The 18,686-nt window shown below is 39.9% G+C and overlaps 1 protein-coding gene and 1 long non-coding RNA gene across 3 annotated transcripts in view; one reads left to right on the plus strand and one right to left on the minus strand.

Moving 5' to 3' along the window:
• The window catches only part of EHBP1 (EH domain binding protein 1), a 364,778-nt gene extending 351,386 nt beyond the window's left edge, over positions 1 to 13,392 (minus strand). Inside the window, exon 1 of one of the 2 annotated variants that reach the window (XM_040458288.1) lies at positions 13,162 to 13,392. Coding sequence is in view for 1 of the 2 variants with exons in the window: in XM_040458291.1 (XP_040314225.1) it covers positions 13,162 to 13,163 (2 nt within the window). In the remaining variant the exon portion in view is untranslated. The remainder of the gene's footprint in view (positions 1 to 13,161) is intronic. The other variant, XM_040458291.1, reaches the window with a different exon arrangement.
• A 147-nt stretch (positions 13,393 to 13,539) lies between these two features.
• On the plus strand, positions 13,540 to 16,692 carry LOC121019117 (uncharacterized). The gene is made up of 2 exons (XR_005785466.1): positions 13,540 to 13,653; positions 15,372 to 16,692. It is a non-coding gene; the product is annotated as an uncharacterized LOC121019117 (long non-coding RNA).
• Positions 16,693 to 18,686: the final 1,994 nt, after the last annotated feature.

Below are 18,686 nucleotides of genomic sequence, written 5' to 3' on the forward strand. Positions count from 1 at the left end.
CCACAATTTCTTTATCCATTCATCAGTTGATGGACATTTAGGCTCTTTCCATAATTTGGCTATTGTTGAGAGTGCTGCTATGAACATTGGGGTACAAGTGCCCCTATGCATCAGTACTCCTGTGTCCCTTGGATAAATTCCTAGCAGTGCTATTGCTGGGTCATAGGGTAGGTCTATTTTTAATTTTCTGAGGAACCTCCACACTGCTTTCCAGAGCGGCTGCACCAATTTGCATTCCCACCAACAGTGCAAGAGGGTTCCCGTTTCTCCACATCCTCTCCAGCATCTATAGTCTCCTGATTTGTTCATTTTGGCCACTCTGACTGGCGTGAGGTGATACCTGAGTGTGGTTTTGATTTGTATTTCCCTGATAAGGAGCGACGCTGAACATCTTTTCATGTGCCTGTTGGCCATCCGGATGTCTTCTTTAGAGAAGTGTCTATTCATGTTTTCTGCCCATTTCTTCACTGGGTTATTTGCTTTTCGGGTGTGGAGTTTGGTGAGCTCTTTATAGATTTTGGAGACTAGCCCTTTGTCCGATATGTCATTTGCAAATATCTTTTCCCATTCCGTTGGTTGCCTTTTAGTTTTGTTGGTTGTTTCCTTTGCTGTGCAGAAGCTTTTTATCTTCATAAGGTCCCAGTAATTCACTTTTGCTTTTAATTCCCTTGCCTTTGGGGATGTGTCGAGTAAGAGTTTGCTATGGCTGAGGTCAGAGAGGTCTTTTCCTGCTTTCTCCTCTAAGGTTTTGATGGTTTCCTGTCTCACATTCAGGTCCTTTATCCATTTTGAGTTTATTTTTGTGAAGGGTGTGAGAAAGTGGTCTAGTTTCAACCTTCTGCATGTTGCTGTCCAGTTCTCCCAGCACCATTTGTTAAAGAGACTGTCTTTTTTCCATTGGATGTTCTTTCCTGCTTTGTCAAAGATTAGTTGGCCATACGTTTGTGGGTCTAGTTCTGGGGTTTCTATTCTATTCCATTGGTCTATGTGTCTGTTTTTGTGCCATTAAAAAATATTTAAAAAAAAACCATGCACATCAACATCCCCTGTGGGGCTTTAGACAATACCAATGTGATTAAAGAGCAAACTCATCACAATTTGTTTACAGAATTTTAAAACAACATGCATGCAAATTCTGCCATATGAAGAAATACTAAATACTAGAAAATCCTGAGAAATAACTTTTTGCTTCCTAAATTTACAAAATCTACTGCTATTTTAGTAATAATTGTAATTGTTTTCAGCGTATATTTTATCATTCATGCATGAAAGACTACAACTCACGTTAAATGCAAGGACAGATAAATACGCAATAACATTGTTTCATTGGGAAAAGTTCAGTCAGGGTTTGGTATTAATGTAATCATAATATGGTCACAAGATCTGGGCTCTTGCTAATGAAAACAAATACTTGCAATTTTTTAAAAGAAATTTTTTCTTTCTTTATAAAAAGCTTATTTATTTTGAGGAGGAGGTGCAGAGAGAGAGAGAGAGAGAAAGAGAGAGAGAATCCCAATCAGGCTCTGCACTGTCAGCACAGAGCCTGACACAGGGCTCAAACTCACAAACCATGAGATCATGACCCGAGCTGAAATCAAGAGTCTCAAGCTTAACTGACTCAGTCACCCAGGGACCCCTACTTTTTTTTTTTTTTTTAATTGGCTCTTTGCCCAATGTGGGGCTTGAACTCAGAACTCCAAGATCAAGAGTCACATGCTCTACTGACTAAGCCAGCCAGGTGCCATGACATTTGTAATTTTTAAAAATTATTTCAATATTAGCAGAAATTTTGTTTTAGGGAGACACATCAAAATAGATTCTGAACTAGCCTACGCTTGTTTTTTTTTCTATCACTCTTGATATTTTCTGTGTTGAGGTTACACTTACAGATATTTATTATATTCACAGCTCACTGATAAGGTTTTGAGACTTATGGATGATGATGTTGATGATGATGATGATGATGATGTAATCTCTATGTGCCACATGGGGCTCGAACGCATGACTTCAAGGTCAAGAGCTGCTTGCTCTACTGACTGCCAGCCAGGCACCCCCAGGCTTCTGTCTTTTAATAAGTAAGATTGACTTGAGTTTTAATGCATTTAAAGATCCTTTTCAATAAAAGTGACTATAGACCTTGAAACTTCTTTTTAAATTTTTAAATATTTGTGCTGGATTAGTAACTATAAAAAAATAATAGGCTTCAAATGATTTATACATTTAATTATGGGACTCCTGAGTATGGATGGATGAAATGGGTTACATACATCCTTACTTAGGGTTGCATGAAAGTAGCCTTTTCAGTACTCATAACTGTGCCTTCCATGAATCAAAGCCAGAATAGTCATTCTGAAAATTGAATCCAGTCCTGTATCAGTCCTCTACAAAGAAAGGAGAACTAATGTAGAATTTCTAGTTGTTGAGAAGAAAGAAAATCCTATTTTGATTTTGTCTATTTCAAAAGTGGCTACTTATACTTTCTCTATGATTAAGGCTGGGTGGAGTAAAGGCAAAGAGATGAATAAAATAAAATAATATGTCTGACATATGGAAAGTACTCAGTAAATGCTGACTTCCTTCTTTTTTGTTCCTTTTGAACAGAGATTTTAGTAGATAACTTGTTGATTAAATTAATTAAGTGTAAGGGAGGAGATGGTATTGATCATTCATGCTATCTAAAATATCCAACTTATACATCCAATGATTTACTTTCTGTAATAATTATCTCTCAAGCTATAAATCAGAGCCTGAAAGAGCCTTCAAAAAATCTGCTTCTAGTTATATCACTTCAGTGCTTTTGTGAAGGTCAGGTTCCAATGAAAAGGCAACCTAAGGAGTCTTTTCCAGAGTCTATTTTTTAAATGAAAGTTTCTCTCTTCTTCTTTCAAAAGTAGGCACATCTAATATTTTGTATACTTACACACTCTGGTGAAGAAGTCCTCTATTAGTTCACTCATTTGAAAATTTTAGCAGTAACTACTTTAGGACTAGGTCACTTTTTGCTATCTTTCCTTGAATCTCCTCAGTCCAAGACTTTATTAAGGCCATACTTACTCTTGCCTCTTAATCTTTCCATAGCCATTCTGTGCAGTTTCTGGAGCCCTTCAGGGTATATTTTTTTTTTCTCTAAGTAATCTCTGATCCGAATGTGAGGCTTGAATTCATGACCTCAAGATCAAGAGTTATATATTCTACCGACTGAGCCAGTCAGCCACCCCTAGGAGTATCCTGAAAGCAATATTTTTCTTCTTGGTATTGGTATGCTTACAGATGGTTTCATAGAACATAGCTATCCTCTTGTATTTAGCTTGGCACATCAATCCATAAAGAAAATTGGGAAAGCTTAATGAGAAATTAATATGCCATGTTTCAAATGTATTTTTATTGAATCTAGGTAGGAATACCAAGAAAATTAGGTAGATAATAAGTGGTTACTTGTATTCCTAAATAGTTCATACTTCTATACAGAAGGGAAACCCATATATCACACAACACAACCATACATTGTCTGAGACCCTCGGGACTGCTGAAGGACACTGGGATTTCTTATGCCCTCTTTGTGCTAGTAGAAGACTGCACATAGGTCAACAGGAAGATAGGCCTAAGGCAAAACAATTTCTGAACTTTATAATTTCTAATCTTTGATGCAGAAAAGGTTTACCCCCCTCCCTCCATCCATAGGAAGATTATCTTAGGGTTTGAAGAAGGAGGGTAGTATTTAAATAAAAGGCTTACTCAGATTTTGAAAAGTAGAAAGGGAGTGATCACAGACAGTGTTCAGAGCCCAGAAGGATCTTAGAGAATATTTAATTTAATTCCCCTAAGAATAACGAGACCAAGAAAGTATTTGTGTCTGCTTCAGGTCAAAACAGCCAGAAGGCAAGAGGTCACATGGAAAGAGCATGGACTTTATGGCTGACAGCGTAGATTTGAATCCAGCTCTTCTCATAGCTATCTGAATGGTTTTCTCACATACAAATTGGAAATAGTAGGACCTGTCTGTTAAAGTTGTTGTGAAGAGTAAATGATATAACCTACATAATCTGCCCAGAACAGTTGTTAGTATTCTGCAAATGTTTGGCAAATGTTATTCGCAGTGCAGGAACCCACACCAGGGTCTTTTGACTCCAACTCTTGTACACTGCACTGCACTATCAATACAGCTGGCCAGAAGAATTCAAATATTTGCTTCAAATATAGTATTCCAATGAAATAAATTGTGCACAACATCAAATAATGTTTTAAAAACATTCACTAATCAATGCAAGCAATACCCAGTCCTTTTTAGACAAAATTAAATGTCCCACTTTTCTCAGTGATTTTTGCTGTTTTCAGATACACACAGCTCAGTACAAAGAGATGACACAAGGGACTTTTTATCTGCAATGCAGAGAGCAATACAGAGATAATTTATATCCGAACTTGCCGTTAGCTCCATATGGCATGTATTCATCATTTAGTGGGTTCAGTGCCCTATCTTTAGAGCTTCAGTGATCAGGGTAGAAACTGCCTACTTATTTATGCTTGGCTGGACTGAAAATATAGAGAGAGGAAGAGGTGAAGGGAAATGCCACTCCCTGCAAGAACTGGCCCTGAAGTTAGGAGTCTAGGATTAACATTGGCTTGTCCGGGAATAGCAGACTCTGTTTTAAAGGGTAGGCAAAATGCAGATGACATGAGGTGTATTATTTATGGGTTGCAATCATGCATGTTATTCCTGTCTGCCCCACAAAGGACTTGACTGTGGTTAAATGTAGGGCTGTCTTCTTTTTGTTCAGCACAAAGCCTCACTCACACTGGGCAAGTGGGTATTTGCAGCAACATGTGATCAATTAGTTTGTATCAGAAATAGGAGAAATCGCTCTCAAAAGCCAAATTAGGAATTAACCAACCCCATTCCCATGCTCCTACTTCAGAGAGGGGGAGTAGAAAGAGAAGCACTGTATTCTCCTGTCCCTACTGAGAGTAAAGTAACAATGGGTTCTCCTCTCCTGTTGCTTGGAAAGTCAAAGACTCAGTCCCTTTATACAAAAGGAATTTTGATTTTCCTCCAATTTTTGACTCAAAAGATATATAAATCTTTCAAGCTGGAAGAATCTGTTTTTTTATCCTTCAGTCACCAGGATTATCTCAGTGATGGGAAAGAGGGAATTCTGAAGTGTACACTCCCCTCCCCAATGCCATCATAATATTAAGTATATATTTAGTGCTATAATTCAAACACTGGAGCAAAATGTGCAGCCATTTATAACCTCTGGAATATTAAGAATGATTATGGACTGTTATGGTTTGAATTGTGCACACCCTCCCCCATATGTTGAAGTCTTAACCCCCAGTACCTCAGAATGTGACCTTATTTGGAACAAAGGTCATTGAAGAGGTAGTAAAGAAGAGATCATTAGGGGGCACCTGGGTGGCTCAGTCGGTTGGCCATCGGACTTTGGCTCGGGTCATGATCTCACTGCTCGTGAGTTTGAGCCCCGCATCAGGCTCTGTGCTAACAGCTCAGAGCTTGGAGCCTACTTCAGATTCTGTGTCTCCCTCTCTCTCTGCCCTCTCCTGCTCATGCTCTGTCTCTTTCTCTCCAAAATAAATAAACATTAAAAAAATTTTTAAAAAGAAGAGATTAGCAAGGGCCCTAATCCAATATGACTGGTATCCTTATAAAAATGGGAAATTTGGACTCAGATGGCCACATAGGAAGAATACCATGTGAAGACGAAGGCACAGATTGGGGTGATGCATTTATAAGCCAAGGAATGCCAAAGATTGCCAGAAAACCACCAGAAGCTAGGGAAGACGCATGGAGCTGATTCTTCCTCACAGTGCTCAGAAGAAACCAACACCATCTACACCACAATCTTAAAATTCTAACCTGCAGAACTATGAGATGATAAATTTCCGTTTTTTAAGCCACACAGTCTGTGGTACTTTGTTATTACAATCCTAGTGAATATATGGAATTCCCTTCCTCCTTCCTTCCTTCCCTGCTAGACTTCATGAAAAGGAGGTTGGAAGACAGGAACATGATTTTCCTTTTAAGTCATTGATGGGCCTTAGGCTTTTTGTATCATTAAGAAATAAAAATTCTTGTTAAAAGGCATATCCACACCTAACTGTAACTAAAAGTTTGGCAATAGTGGGCAAAAGGAGCTGCCCCCAAGGGACATATATGCCAATGTCTTCATGTGCTCAAAGTCAAATTATGGCTCCTAAAACGGAATGGCTCATTTTAAACCCTCAAGAACTAGAGCCTTTCCTTTGTTTTCTTCCATAGTGGCTTTTCCCTACCTTGACTGAAGAACTCATTTTTCAACTTGCTGAAAAGTTTTACTTTGTCCAGACTTACCCATCCACCTCGAAAATGGAGCAGAGCAATAAGCTATTACCTTTCCTTCTTTCTCAAGGAGTGATTTCCCCTACTCCCACACAGAGGAGTCTAGCCCAGGTTTTAACTTATTGTCCCCTCCCTTTTCTACCCACTGCCACATGAAAGATGAGTTTCCAAGACCATCGTTTGGCTATTGTGCTCTTCTAAGGGCTTCTCAGTGATACAGCACCAAGACTACTGACACTTGCATCTGAACATTTATGCACATCCCCATACTGTTACAGAGTTGTTCTTTGTTTCTTAAGATGGCACTACTAGATAAGTTCCAATATGTATGCCTGATACAGAGTAGCCTTATCTACTCTGAGAATATGGGGTCTTCTTGTGCCAAATGTGCCTGACACTGATTGTTAGACTAAAGACCTTCCAAAATCCAGAACTGGTTGGTGTGCTTAGAGCTGCTATATCCTCATCTATGATGGAACTGGAGCTTCTATTCATAAAATAGCAAAGTCTGGATCTCCAACTGCCTGGGTCTACAGTCTATAGAAATTTCCCAGACATCAGTGATGTTACCACATTGCTTGAAGCTATTCTAGCAAATAGACATCTGTGGGTTTTGCCTGCCCAGCATTTATTCCTCCTCCTTCCCTAGTTTTCCCATTTTCTGTCCTTGTGGTTTACGTGCTGACTTTATAACCCCAGCCCTAGGCCTCTACCATTAGTGAAGAAGGTGCACATGACCAAAAACAAGCCAATGAAATCAATCAGGGCCTTGTGCGAAAACTGCTGGGAAAAAGGTACTGTCTCTATTTGGCTTGGGGTTGGGAAGAATGTAAGCCTGGAGTTTTTAGGGGCCACCAGGTGAAAGGAATCTTCTGAGAATGAAGCGAAGATGAGAGATAGAGAGATCCATGGGAGTGCGTTGTGAATGTTGTCTGGACATCATCTGCATCTTTGAGTCCAGCCAAACCTGAAATTTTCAGCTATGTAAGTCAATAAATTCCCTCTGCTTAGGCCATTTTGAGGTGGGTTTTCTGGCACTTGCAGCTGAAGGTATCCCAATATATGCATTGTTTCTTTTGGCCTTCCGTCTTCTATTTCTTGCTTAGTATACAAGTTGTTCTTGTGCATGACCTTTACATGTTTAGCTCCCTCATAACTGCTGGGATGAGCTTCACTTCAGTGTTAATAGGATGTTCGGTGAATTTGCTCTTGTTAACCTTGTTCTTCCAGTGAGAGAATTTATAGGTAGTTGATGGTGAAATTGTTCCCCCAAACCCAAACCTTAGAGGTAGGCAGGATAGCTGCCTAGAAGGTCAGGAAACATCATAACTTATTATAAGACTATGACCTAGTTAAGAGCTTGAAACGTGTTGGCACCATCTGTCTGTCAGATTTCTAAACGTTAGGATAATCTTGATTTATTTCTAGACTTTGTCAATCAGTTTACCACATGCTATCTGCAAAACAGTATCCAATGACATCCTCATTCCAGGCTGAGTATAGGATTTTCTTGGTGCGTGCTTGTATGTGGCTTTGGTTTTATAGCTGCTATAAAAAAAAACTTCACAGATGTTTACAATGAACAACAACCAAAAAATCCCAGGTAAAGTAGAAATAAGGCTATTAATTCAAATGCACTGGAAAATCTGCTTCTTAGCAATTTCCAAGCCGGGAGAACTGGAGAATGACAACAATCTCCACCTAGACAGTATCTACCCCCATGGCCAATGAAGGACACATAGACCCCTTATTTAGCACTTTCTATGACACATCACATCCTACTAAAGAATTAAAATATCTTAGAATTGGAGAGGCCATGCTGTCATAGAGCTTGATTTACTCAGAATGTAGGCATGCCCTCTACCTTTTTCTTAAATGGCAATCCAGACTTCTTCCAAATGTCAAAATATCTTCAGGATTGGGTGTCTCTGCCCATTGAAGGAAAACTCATATTTATGTGCTGTGCTGAGCCACAGCCTCTCTCCTTGTAACTTTGAAACACCAGAATTTTATTTAAGGGAACTTAGAGATCATTCAATTCAACATCTTCATTTTATTCCAATGATCTGCCTTCTGGAACAGAGTATCTAATCATCTTTTCTGTAACAGCCCTTTCAATATTTTGTGGCAGCATTTGTGTTCTTCCCATAACATTTGTTTCTCTGGAATAAATATGCCCAGGTACCTCAGCCCCTTCCTTATCCTAGTCAGAGTCCTCCGAGATACTACCCTAACTTCCTGTCTTCTAACTCCCTCTTGTGACATGATACAGTCTCCCTAACATCCCATCACTATTCATTCAGAGGCTAGGTATTTCCTTCCAGGTGCAAAACTAACGGGAGAACACAGTTTTCCATAATTTACGTTGTTCTAGCTATTCTATGTATTTATGTAGAACTACTATTTTATGTAGCTCTTAAGCACAGAAGGGTTGGTTATGAATGGCCTGCCAATGTTTCTGGCAAAGACAGATTTTACAAATAAATTTGTCAGACTTCAGATAAAGACTGTCAATAGCGGGGTGCCTGGGTGGCTCAGTCAGTTGAGCGTCTGACTTCAGCTCAGGTCATGATCTCACAGCTAGTGAGTTTGAGCCCCATGTCGGGCTCTGTGCTGACAGCTCAGAGCCTGGAGCCTGCTTCGCTTCAGATTCTCTGTCTCCCTCTCTCCCTCTACCCCTCTCCTGCTCATGCTCTGTCTCTCTCTGTGTGTCAAAAATAAACATTAAAAAAAAAAAAAGACTCTCAATAGCATAGAATTGTGCTGTGAGAAGTCACCAGAGCAGTTGTTATAGGCCACTGCCTCATTTCAGTCATGCTATCTTACATGTATTCAGGTTTTTAAATACTTTATCTTTTTTTATATATAATTTAAAAGAAAAAATTAATGTTTACTTATTCTTGAGAGAGACAGAGAGTGCATGAGCAGGGGAGACTGTTTACTGACTGTAAAAAGTCTTTACAGGAGTAGGTCTCCGGCTAGGAGCAGAACTTTTTTTTCTGACCTGATGATCTTTCGTTAACCCAATGAAACAGTTCATAAAGAAGAAGACACAAGGCTGGAAGGTGTTTTCCTTTAAGATTCTTCTTTGGTTGATAAAAAATCATAAAGAAGGACAAATCCCTCAACATTTGGGGAGAAATACTTTCTCAATTTCTTTTATTTGGAAGTTGAATGGGAACTGTGGAAGAGGGTAATTTGTGGTGGGGGATTCATACACTCAGTATGTTTTGAACAAATGCTCAAACGAACCATGCCTTGTCCTCTTGTTTCTTGTATGTGCCAAAACTAAAATATATCCCAAATCTCAGTTTAGCTGTGGTTTTAGCTCCAGACCTCTGGGCATTTGGTACAACACACTTTGCTGGTGATGGTTGAGATTTAACCTTGAAACCAAGTTGTTATATAATTTAACAACATATCCCTGTGTATTTGGTGGTCAACACCATGTTATTTTTTATTAAAAATGTTTCTGTCAATACAACTTTTATTCTTTGTATTGAGTGTCTGTGGCAAGTCTTTAATTACTGTTGAGAAATTTGTAATATAGATACATAGGTATTCGCTTGCAACAGTGAAAAAGGCATAAGGTTTTCTAACACCTCCAGGTGCTAGCTACCTAATGGACCTTCAGACAAGAGACTGAAATATTAAGAGAGTTGATTGGGGTCAAGATGGAATGGAGGACTACATTAAACTAGATGGAAAACAAAAGTAATCCAAAGAAAAATATGAATGCTAGGGTAATTAGGCTGATTATAAAGGAATGACAGTGGCTAAAATTTATTAGGTACAGGTCCCCGTGATGTGAGATCTGCAGCAAATCAGGAGAAGCCTCCAGACTGAATTCAGGTTAATGTCACCTCGGCTTTCTGGGGGAGGTTATGGTGTTCTCAAGCTTTTCATACTTACATGGGTTGTAAAAACGGCAGAACCAGCCAAGAGGCATCTGGGTTCCTGAAGTAACAGGTATGACATTGATGTTAGAGTTAAATCAGTTTTCCATTACCTGGGGATTGATTAAACTGGTACGAATTATTGTGGGAGGTCAAAAAAAGAAAAAAAAAGGGATGCCATTTGGTTTTAGAGAATGCTGAAAAAATGCAAAGCATGGACTTTAGGATCAGAAGATGGGGCTTGGAGTCCAGGCTGTACCTGTCAAGCTGAGTTGTCCTGAGTGAGTCAGGTAGCCTAAGTCTCAGTGTTCTCTGCATTAAAATGAACCTAATAACATGGTTATTTTGACTCTCAGGCTAACATATATGAATGCATGTTATGAATTTACAGTGCTAGTTACTTGTTTTTATTCTTTTCTAGTGCTGACACCAGGTTATGAATCAAAAGGGAAACAAAACAACATACCCTACTCCATCTGGGGGACAAAAAAGATGGGAGTGAATATTGCTTTTACAGCATTTTCCCCTTCTTCCTTCATCTGGATCTTTCATAACTGCATTTATTTGCTGTTATGGCTGTACCCTCCAAAGCCCCTGTATTTGATGTCTTTTGGCCCTTACACACATGTGAAGAATTAAGACAAACAACAATGTTATAGGCCTGCCCACTCATAGCTTAAGGGAGCAAGTTATGGAAATTGACCATAACCCTTGGGAACCTAAATTCCACTGACTACAGGTGGGGGACCATTTTTTGGTTTTTTGTTTTGGTTTATTTTTTGGTTTTGTTTTTGTTTTCAGAATTTTTAAATTTTTTTTAAAACTTTTTAAAGCAATGTGGTTTCTGCCTGCTCTTCCAACAATACAATGGCTTGGACTTTTGTGGGTTGGGAAACCATTAGAAAACAAAAATAACGGATCTTGTACAATTCATCAAGCCCACATGGGAATTTCTCAACCACACAGTCCTGTAGGATTATGGCTAGTGTGCCAGAGACATGTGCTAACCCTCAGCTTTATTCATACCAAATAGTCACTCAGTCACTAGGGTAAATGAAATAAAGGTAACCACTGACACTACTATTACCATTTTTGAAATGTGAATTCTGAAAGGAATATGGCGATTCAGTCTCCAAAAATAGCACAATGTCAGCACATCTCCCTCAATAGTTACTAGATAAGAAATCAACATGAATAACTTTCAGGAGCCAAACTAAATATTGTTTTACATCCTTACATTTAATAATATCTTACTATTCACTAAAGTTTACTTGAAGACAAGAATCACTTTACGAAACAGAATGCATACAGTGCTTAACAGAGGTGTAAAGCTTATAACAAAGTATAGGTGAAATTGTATTCCAGTAAAGATTTAGAACTGGTTTTTGAAGAGGATAGCTCTATTTTGGCCAGCTTCATTTAATGAATTTTTAATTATTCATAATAACCAGATGATTTCCTTTTGCCTGAATCTAAACCCAAAGATGCTCAGAATAAGAAGACATCTCTCTATGGGTTCTTCCTTCTAGATGGCTTTTTTTGCAGTATTTGAAAGTTTTTCTTGGTGGTATTTCAAGAAACTGAAGGAAGACCTTATTTTGTAACTAGGCTGTTTACTTCCCATGTTCTGACTTTGCCACAATATAAGCACATTACTGGACTCTTCTCTAAGTCTCAAGTCTACTTGAATGCCTGTACAATATCCTTAGGTTACTCAGCCATCTTCTCTGGTTGTGAGCAAAAGTGGCCACCTTCAGTATATCCATGAAAAAAAGAGTAGCCCAGGATTTCCTGGAGTATCTTAAGGGCCATAATTTGCACATAGGGGCACTTTTAAATAACTTACTAAATGGCATTCTGTAGAGGCAATTTACAGAAAGGTTTCTCTCACTGGCACTAGGGTTCATGGTCAATGAACCAGTAGGCTGGATTTCAGCCCTCACCTGCCCTGGCAAGGCATTTTTGCACAGCGCCTGAAACAGACTACCCTATAGGGCCCCCTGGATATGTATTCACCTTTAACTGTTCCTCCCACATCCATTCTGAGGCCACAGACATCTGAAAAGACATGGTAGGCATAATTTCTTCAGAACCAGAAATGTCTCCAATTTCCGCCTCCTAGTCTTCCTTCAAATATTCACTCTCTTCTAGTCTCTGTATTTCTTTCTATCCCACTAAAATGAACCCAAGTTCTCCCTCTCCACCCAGTGATTCTCAAACTTTTTGATGTGAGTCCCACCTACCTGAGGCAAAAGGCTCCAAGACTCACACACTCCTCCAGTCTTTCCTACTCTCCAAAGAATTCTCTGGTAGCAACAAACTGTTGCTGTGCAAACACATTTTGTTCAGATTGTGTGAATATCTGCTTTAGCAATATTGACATAGACAGTTCTATGTGTACTGCAATCCATATTCATGCTAATGTTTTGTTACAGAGAACTTAAAGGTGATAAATTATGGTGATATCACTCTCCTACCATAGGGTTAATCAAACAGTATACCTCAAAGAAAATAGATGATGATGAAGATAGAGAAGGGTAATTTATAATTAAAAAGCAGGAATAATAACCACAGAAAAGAATAATCAACTCATCATAGCACTGATACTGGTAACAGAACAATCTTCCCCAAAACTGAGGATCCTTCAACAATCTGCCCATGCATGTTTATAGTGGGAGTTTGCAAATACTGCCAAGTGTTGCCTGGCAGCCAGGTGAGTACTTAGTCAAGTCCTCAGTAAACTCTACTTATGTGCTAAATTCTTATTTATGAATACGAAATACTACCAACTCCTAACAATTTTGCAGACATTAGTAAGTAGCCTTTAGAGAAACACACACACACACACACACACACACACACACACACACACTGAAAATCTAGGACATCAAGGGCCATTTGCTAGTAAGATCCAAAGACAAGACTTACATTTGGGATCAGTTTGTGGAACATGAGGAAGATGCTTGTGGCCTCCCAGTTTGCTAGAGTGCATACCTTAAAAATCACTGCTTAGGTAGTTGGCTTGGCTTTTTGACTCAGCTGCTCAAGATGCTGGATCACTTTTTCCGTAGTCTATGGCTACTAAGGCACCATGACCTTGTGCCTTAACCAGCTCCCTGAACCCCCAACACTCCCAGTCTCTCTCACTGGAGTCCGTCCCTGGGAAGGAGAATCAGATGTTACCCACTGACTGGGCAGACTCCCAGTTACCACCTTGTAGTATCTGTGATGGCATAATGGGAGGCCTTGAGTGCAACTTGGTAGAGGGAAGTCAGGAGAGTTGGTCACAGGCCACCTCTGCCTTCACAGCTGTTTGACAGTAGGCAGGTTACCTCACTTCTCAGTTTAGATATCTCCTCTATGAAATGGAAGGAATAATACCAACCTCACAGATTTCTTATGAAGATCAAACAAGATAATGTAAGTGATAAAACATGGTATAATATATATTTTATTTATAAAAGTAATGTGTGTTATTGCAGAGAGGTAATGTTCATGCAAACATTTGGACTGTTCTAATTTCAAAGTTTAACTAATATTAGGATGCTATGATGTATAAGAATGACAAAAAATATAGACTGTCAGCCATGGAGATCAAATGCAAGGACCTCACAGGCCCTAGAGATTGTTGAGAAAGAGTACAAGTTCCTGATTCCACAATCCCGAAACATGTTATAAGGAAAAGTACATGTCTTAGTGCTCCTGAATCATCCTCCAGCCCTTTGCAGAAAGGTGATATTAGAAGCTATTCTTGAAGAATCAGGAGTTATCCAGGCAAAGAAGAAGATGAAGGCTGTATAAAGATGTTTTGGATAAATGGAATGGCATAAGTGAAGGCAAAGAAACATGGCTTATTCTGGAAATTACAAACACTTAAGTGTTGCTGGTTGTAAAATGTAGGGAGAAGAGACATGGGAGAGGAGGCTGGCTAGGAAGAATACCTGTCATGTCACCAGCCTATTCATCATGTCAGTGATGGGCAGCCAATGAAACAGTGTAGCCCAAATACATGGCTGGATTTGAGTTACACAAACACCACTCTGATGTCGGTTTGGAGGATGAGTCTGAGGGATGACAACCTGGAGAGAAGACATTTTAAAGCTTTTCCAATAGTTCTAGTAGGAGATATTGAGGTCCTGAGCTAGAGCAGGGAAGGGACTGGAGGGGCATATGAAGTGGTGAATCAGCAGGCCTCACTCATTGTATTAGTCAGGATATGATAGATTATATTATGGTAACAAATGATCCCCACATCTCAGTGGTTTATCACAAAAGCTTATTTCTCAGTCATGCAGTTAGCCAGGCTTCTTTGACTTGGTGACACTACCATCTCAACATAAAACCTCTGCATTCAACACAACAGGAGAAGAGGGATGTTTCAGGTAAAGAGGACTGAGAAGGTTTCTTTTACTACCTTAGCCCAGAAATAAGATGCAAAGTTTTATTCATGTTTCATTGGTCCATACTAGTGATATAGCGGCTGCACTTAACTGAAAATGAGGTGGGAAGTATGTCTCTTCTATGCCCAGAAAGAAAAGAATTGGATATTGGTAAATACTGGTGATGTTTACCACATGGCGGAATAGAGATGGGATAGTCACTGTAGTGAAATATGCATATGGTAGATGGAGAGGTGAAGGAAGTTTATGATAAATTTCAGATTTTTAGCTTGGAAAAATAGAGGTTGATGGTGCCGGTCAGTGAGACAGGAAAGGCTGAAGAGCACCATACTAGGTAAAATAAGGCATTTTATCATAGGGTGTAATATTTTATCATAGGGTAAAATAATGGTTTTTGGATACATGAAACATCCCTAGGATAAGCATTGTATCCAGAGATAAAAAGCAAAAGGTAGAGTCAGGTCAAAGGTAGTATTGGGCAAGGCTGAAGGCAGTTACAGTGTTTAAATAGTTTAGAAGAAGCAGTAACTGAGTCATGGTCATGAGTGGAAGGCAAAGCAGACAAATCACCAGGAGAAGGTGTTTGGAGAAAAAATATAGGCTGGTGCTCAGGCCACTTTCAGCATCAAGCACACACTTGCCTGAGGCTATGAAATATGTTAAAGATGTCGTCGAATGCCTGACTGTGCTCTGAACTTTAGCTAGTGACTGAGGTTCTGGTTTTCCATCTCTTTGCAGCCATCCAACCTCTCTGGGCCTGGATCCTGCTCCCATAAATGAGCCTTCTGCAGCCTGGCCACATGTAGCCAACCCTCCTTTACCCTTATCTACTCAGACCTTGGAATATCTCTTACCTGGCACCAACTGATGCCATAACCATAACAGAGGTTGCTATCATTTAGACTCTGCTTTAGACACTTACCCCAGGTTTAAACTCTCATATAGGACAGTTCCTCCAAACCCCATCCTGAGTCCCTCACATAAGCCATTGTCTCTTGCTCACTAGCCGTTCTGCCAACTCAGAAAACTGTAGTCCCATTTTGCCTCAGGCCATACGCTTAGGAATTTAAGAGGCTCAATAAAAGCAATGGTCTTGGCATGTATTTTCCAGAAAATATTTACTGTCAGTAAAGGATGAAGTTTCTCTGAGATTTTAGAGTGAGACGTGGGTGGCATTATATAGGAACCAGCCCAGAAGCAATAAGGCAATCAGTGGAGAGGTAAGCTTGCTCCCAGCTGGACGTAGGATTCCATGTCCAGAGTCCATGGCTGATTATTACAGGGGACCAAGACTAGGGAAGAGAAAATTGTCAGGAAGTTCACAGAGACTTCAGGAAATAGGTCAACTGCCATCCTTACCTCTCCTTTACCAGGAGGAGACTAAAAATCCACAATCAGGTCTACAGAAGTACACAATAGATCCACTGTAGCTGTAGGAATCAAGACTCAGGCTCCAGGAAAGTGGAGTGGCACCATGGCTTCAGGAACACCAAGAGTCAGAGTTGGTTTGCAGAACCACATTCTTCTGGGAGTTCTACAACAGTCTTGCCTCCTTCACTGCACCCAGGGAGAAGAAAGGCTGGCAGAAGCAAAGCAACAAGCAAAGAGAACCCTGATAAGAGCATGGAGCAGGGCAGGCCTTCTCCAACAGAGGTTGAACTTTGAGACCCAAATGTAATGGAGTCAAGTAGGCATTCTGGCTTCCCCCCAGGGCCCCTCAAGGATAACTCTACCTGATAGAATCCCTGAAGCCTTTGAGCCTCTCTATGACCTCTGACAACGGCTTCTTCCAAGCTCCCATTGGAACTTGCATAAGAGCAGCTACACTGGTTGAATGGAGTCAATATGCCTGGGAAGGAGGGAGGCAGCTGTAACTGGAAGTTCACTAGAAAAACTGGGATAGGGATACAGTGTGGACAAGAGCTAAGAGAAGACCCAAGGATAACTGTCAAATCTGACATTCTATTACTTGTTCTAAAAGATGACTATCTACAAATCATCCCTAGGATACCCAAGTTCACAATATTGCTTAATGCAATTAAAAAGAAGTAACACTCTAGGATTTTTTCTCTTTTTGTTTATCTCCCTTGGAATTTATGTGTTGAAGAAATCGTCTACATTTTACTGATTACATTTGTAGCTATTGTTTCAAATATGCCTCTTGTAAGTTGTAATTATAAACTGACATTTAGATATAGATGCTTGATCAAATTCAGGGTCAGTATGTGGGAGAAAGATATTCCATAGGTGGTTTGTGGACTTTCCTCAGGAGGCACATATTTTTTCCCCAGTTTTGCTAAGATATGATTGACAAATAAAATTGTTTTATAATATAAAAAAATTACTGGGACCAATAAAAAAAGAAGTAACAAATATGAAAGCACATTATATACTGTAACATTGAATAAATATAGGATCTTGAAACTGTTTAAAAGCTAGTATGTAAAAATAGGCTTTATAGCCCCCATTTGTGGACAAGTGCTATGCTAAGTGTTTTATATACATCATTTTAGTCAATGCTCCCCACAACTATACTAGGCAGGTGCTATTATTATTTGCATTTTACAGATGAGGAAACCCAAGCTCCTAGAGTATCTGATTCAGGTTATGCAGCTAACCGGTAAGAAGCACAGCCTGTGGTCAAGCTCACATCTGTATTGATTCCAGAGTACTTCTCCCAAAGCCTGAGAACACTGTTGTGTCTTTGTTTCACACATCTGGCTGAGCTGTCTCTTCACTCATGGTCTGCAGAAGTTAGTTCTGCAGCACCAGCTCTTGTCTCTACTGTCAGCCAGAGAGCAACCTCTGGGAGATCTTGAGGAAGGCCTGGTTCTGGAGGAGGGCTCCTCCCATCCCCCTTTCGCAACAAGCCCACAATGGCCAAGCTCTGGGCCTTATCTGGCAGCCCTCACATTCTTCCTAAGCACCCCAAGCAGGACACATTCCTGACTGGGTGGAGGGAAGAATTCTTAGCATTCTTCAGCCTCTGTCCTCTTAAGAGCGCCTAATCTCAAGTAGGATAGAGAAAAAAAAAATCCTTCATTTCTAACGTTTGGAATTACTCTGAATTAAGTCCTGCTCTCCAAACAAGGAGAAGGGGGAACAAAGCGCTGGAGGGAGATTTCAGGACCACTGAGACATGTACTTTTCCTTATAACATGTTTCGGGATTGTGGAATCAGGAACTTGTACTCTTTCTCAACAATCTCTAGGGCCTGTGAGGTCCTTGCATTTGATCTCCATGGCTGACAGTCTATATTTTTTGTCATTCTTATACATCATAGCATCCTAATATTAGTTAAACTTTGAAATTAGAACAGTCCAAATGTTTGCATGAACATTACCTCTCTGCAATAACACACATTACTTTTATAAATAAAATATATATTATACCATGTTTTATCACTTACATTATCTCGTTTGATCTTCATAAGAAATCTGTGAGGTTGGTATTATTCCTTCCATTTCATAGAGGAGATATCTAAACTGAGAAGTGAGGTAACCTGCCTGCTGTCAAACAGCTGCGAAGGCAGAGGTGGCCTGTGACCAAGTCTCCTGACTTCCCTCTACCAAGTTGCACTCAAGGCCTTCCATTATGCCATCACAGATACTACAAGGTGGTAACTGGGAGTCTGCCCAGTCAGTGGGTAACATCTGATTCTCCTTCCCAGAGAGGCTTCCTGCTGGATTTACTGTCTCTCCTTCATACTCCCACAGCATCATCTACACATCATTGACAACATTATTTATATTACAACTCTTTATTGGTCTCTCTGCCCAGATTAACTGAGTGTCACATGGTAAATCCTCACTTGTAGGAAACACAGAGGTAAGGAGATTCAGTAGTGATGCAGACACACAGGCCTCATCTTTGGATATAGAATTTCAGGATGATGGGCTGTGAAGTAGACTTGAAGGTTCAACCCGAGAAATCAATCATTCTAGTGGGTATACAGGTCTGGCAAGAATCGGGGGTGGGGGGGGGGAGGTTGGGTGGGGAAGGTCTGACTTCATGCCAAACTTAACAAACCGGTGGGCCTGAGTCAGAGATTAT

This window comes from Herpailurus yagouaroundi, unplaced genomic scaffold (assembly GCF_014898765.1).
Source record: "Herpailurus yagouaroundi ecotype Mexico unplaced genomic scaffold, PumYag 221, whole genome shotgun sequence".
In the NCBI taxonomy this organism is placed as follows: domain Eukaryota; kingdom Metazoa; phylum Chordata; class Mammalia; order Carnivora; family Felidae; genus Herpailurus; species Herpailurus yagouaroundi.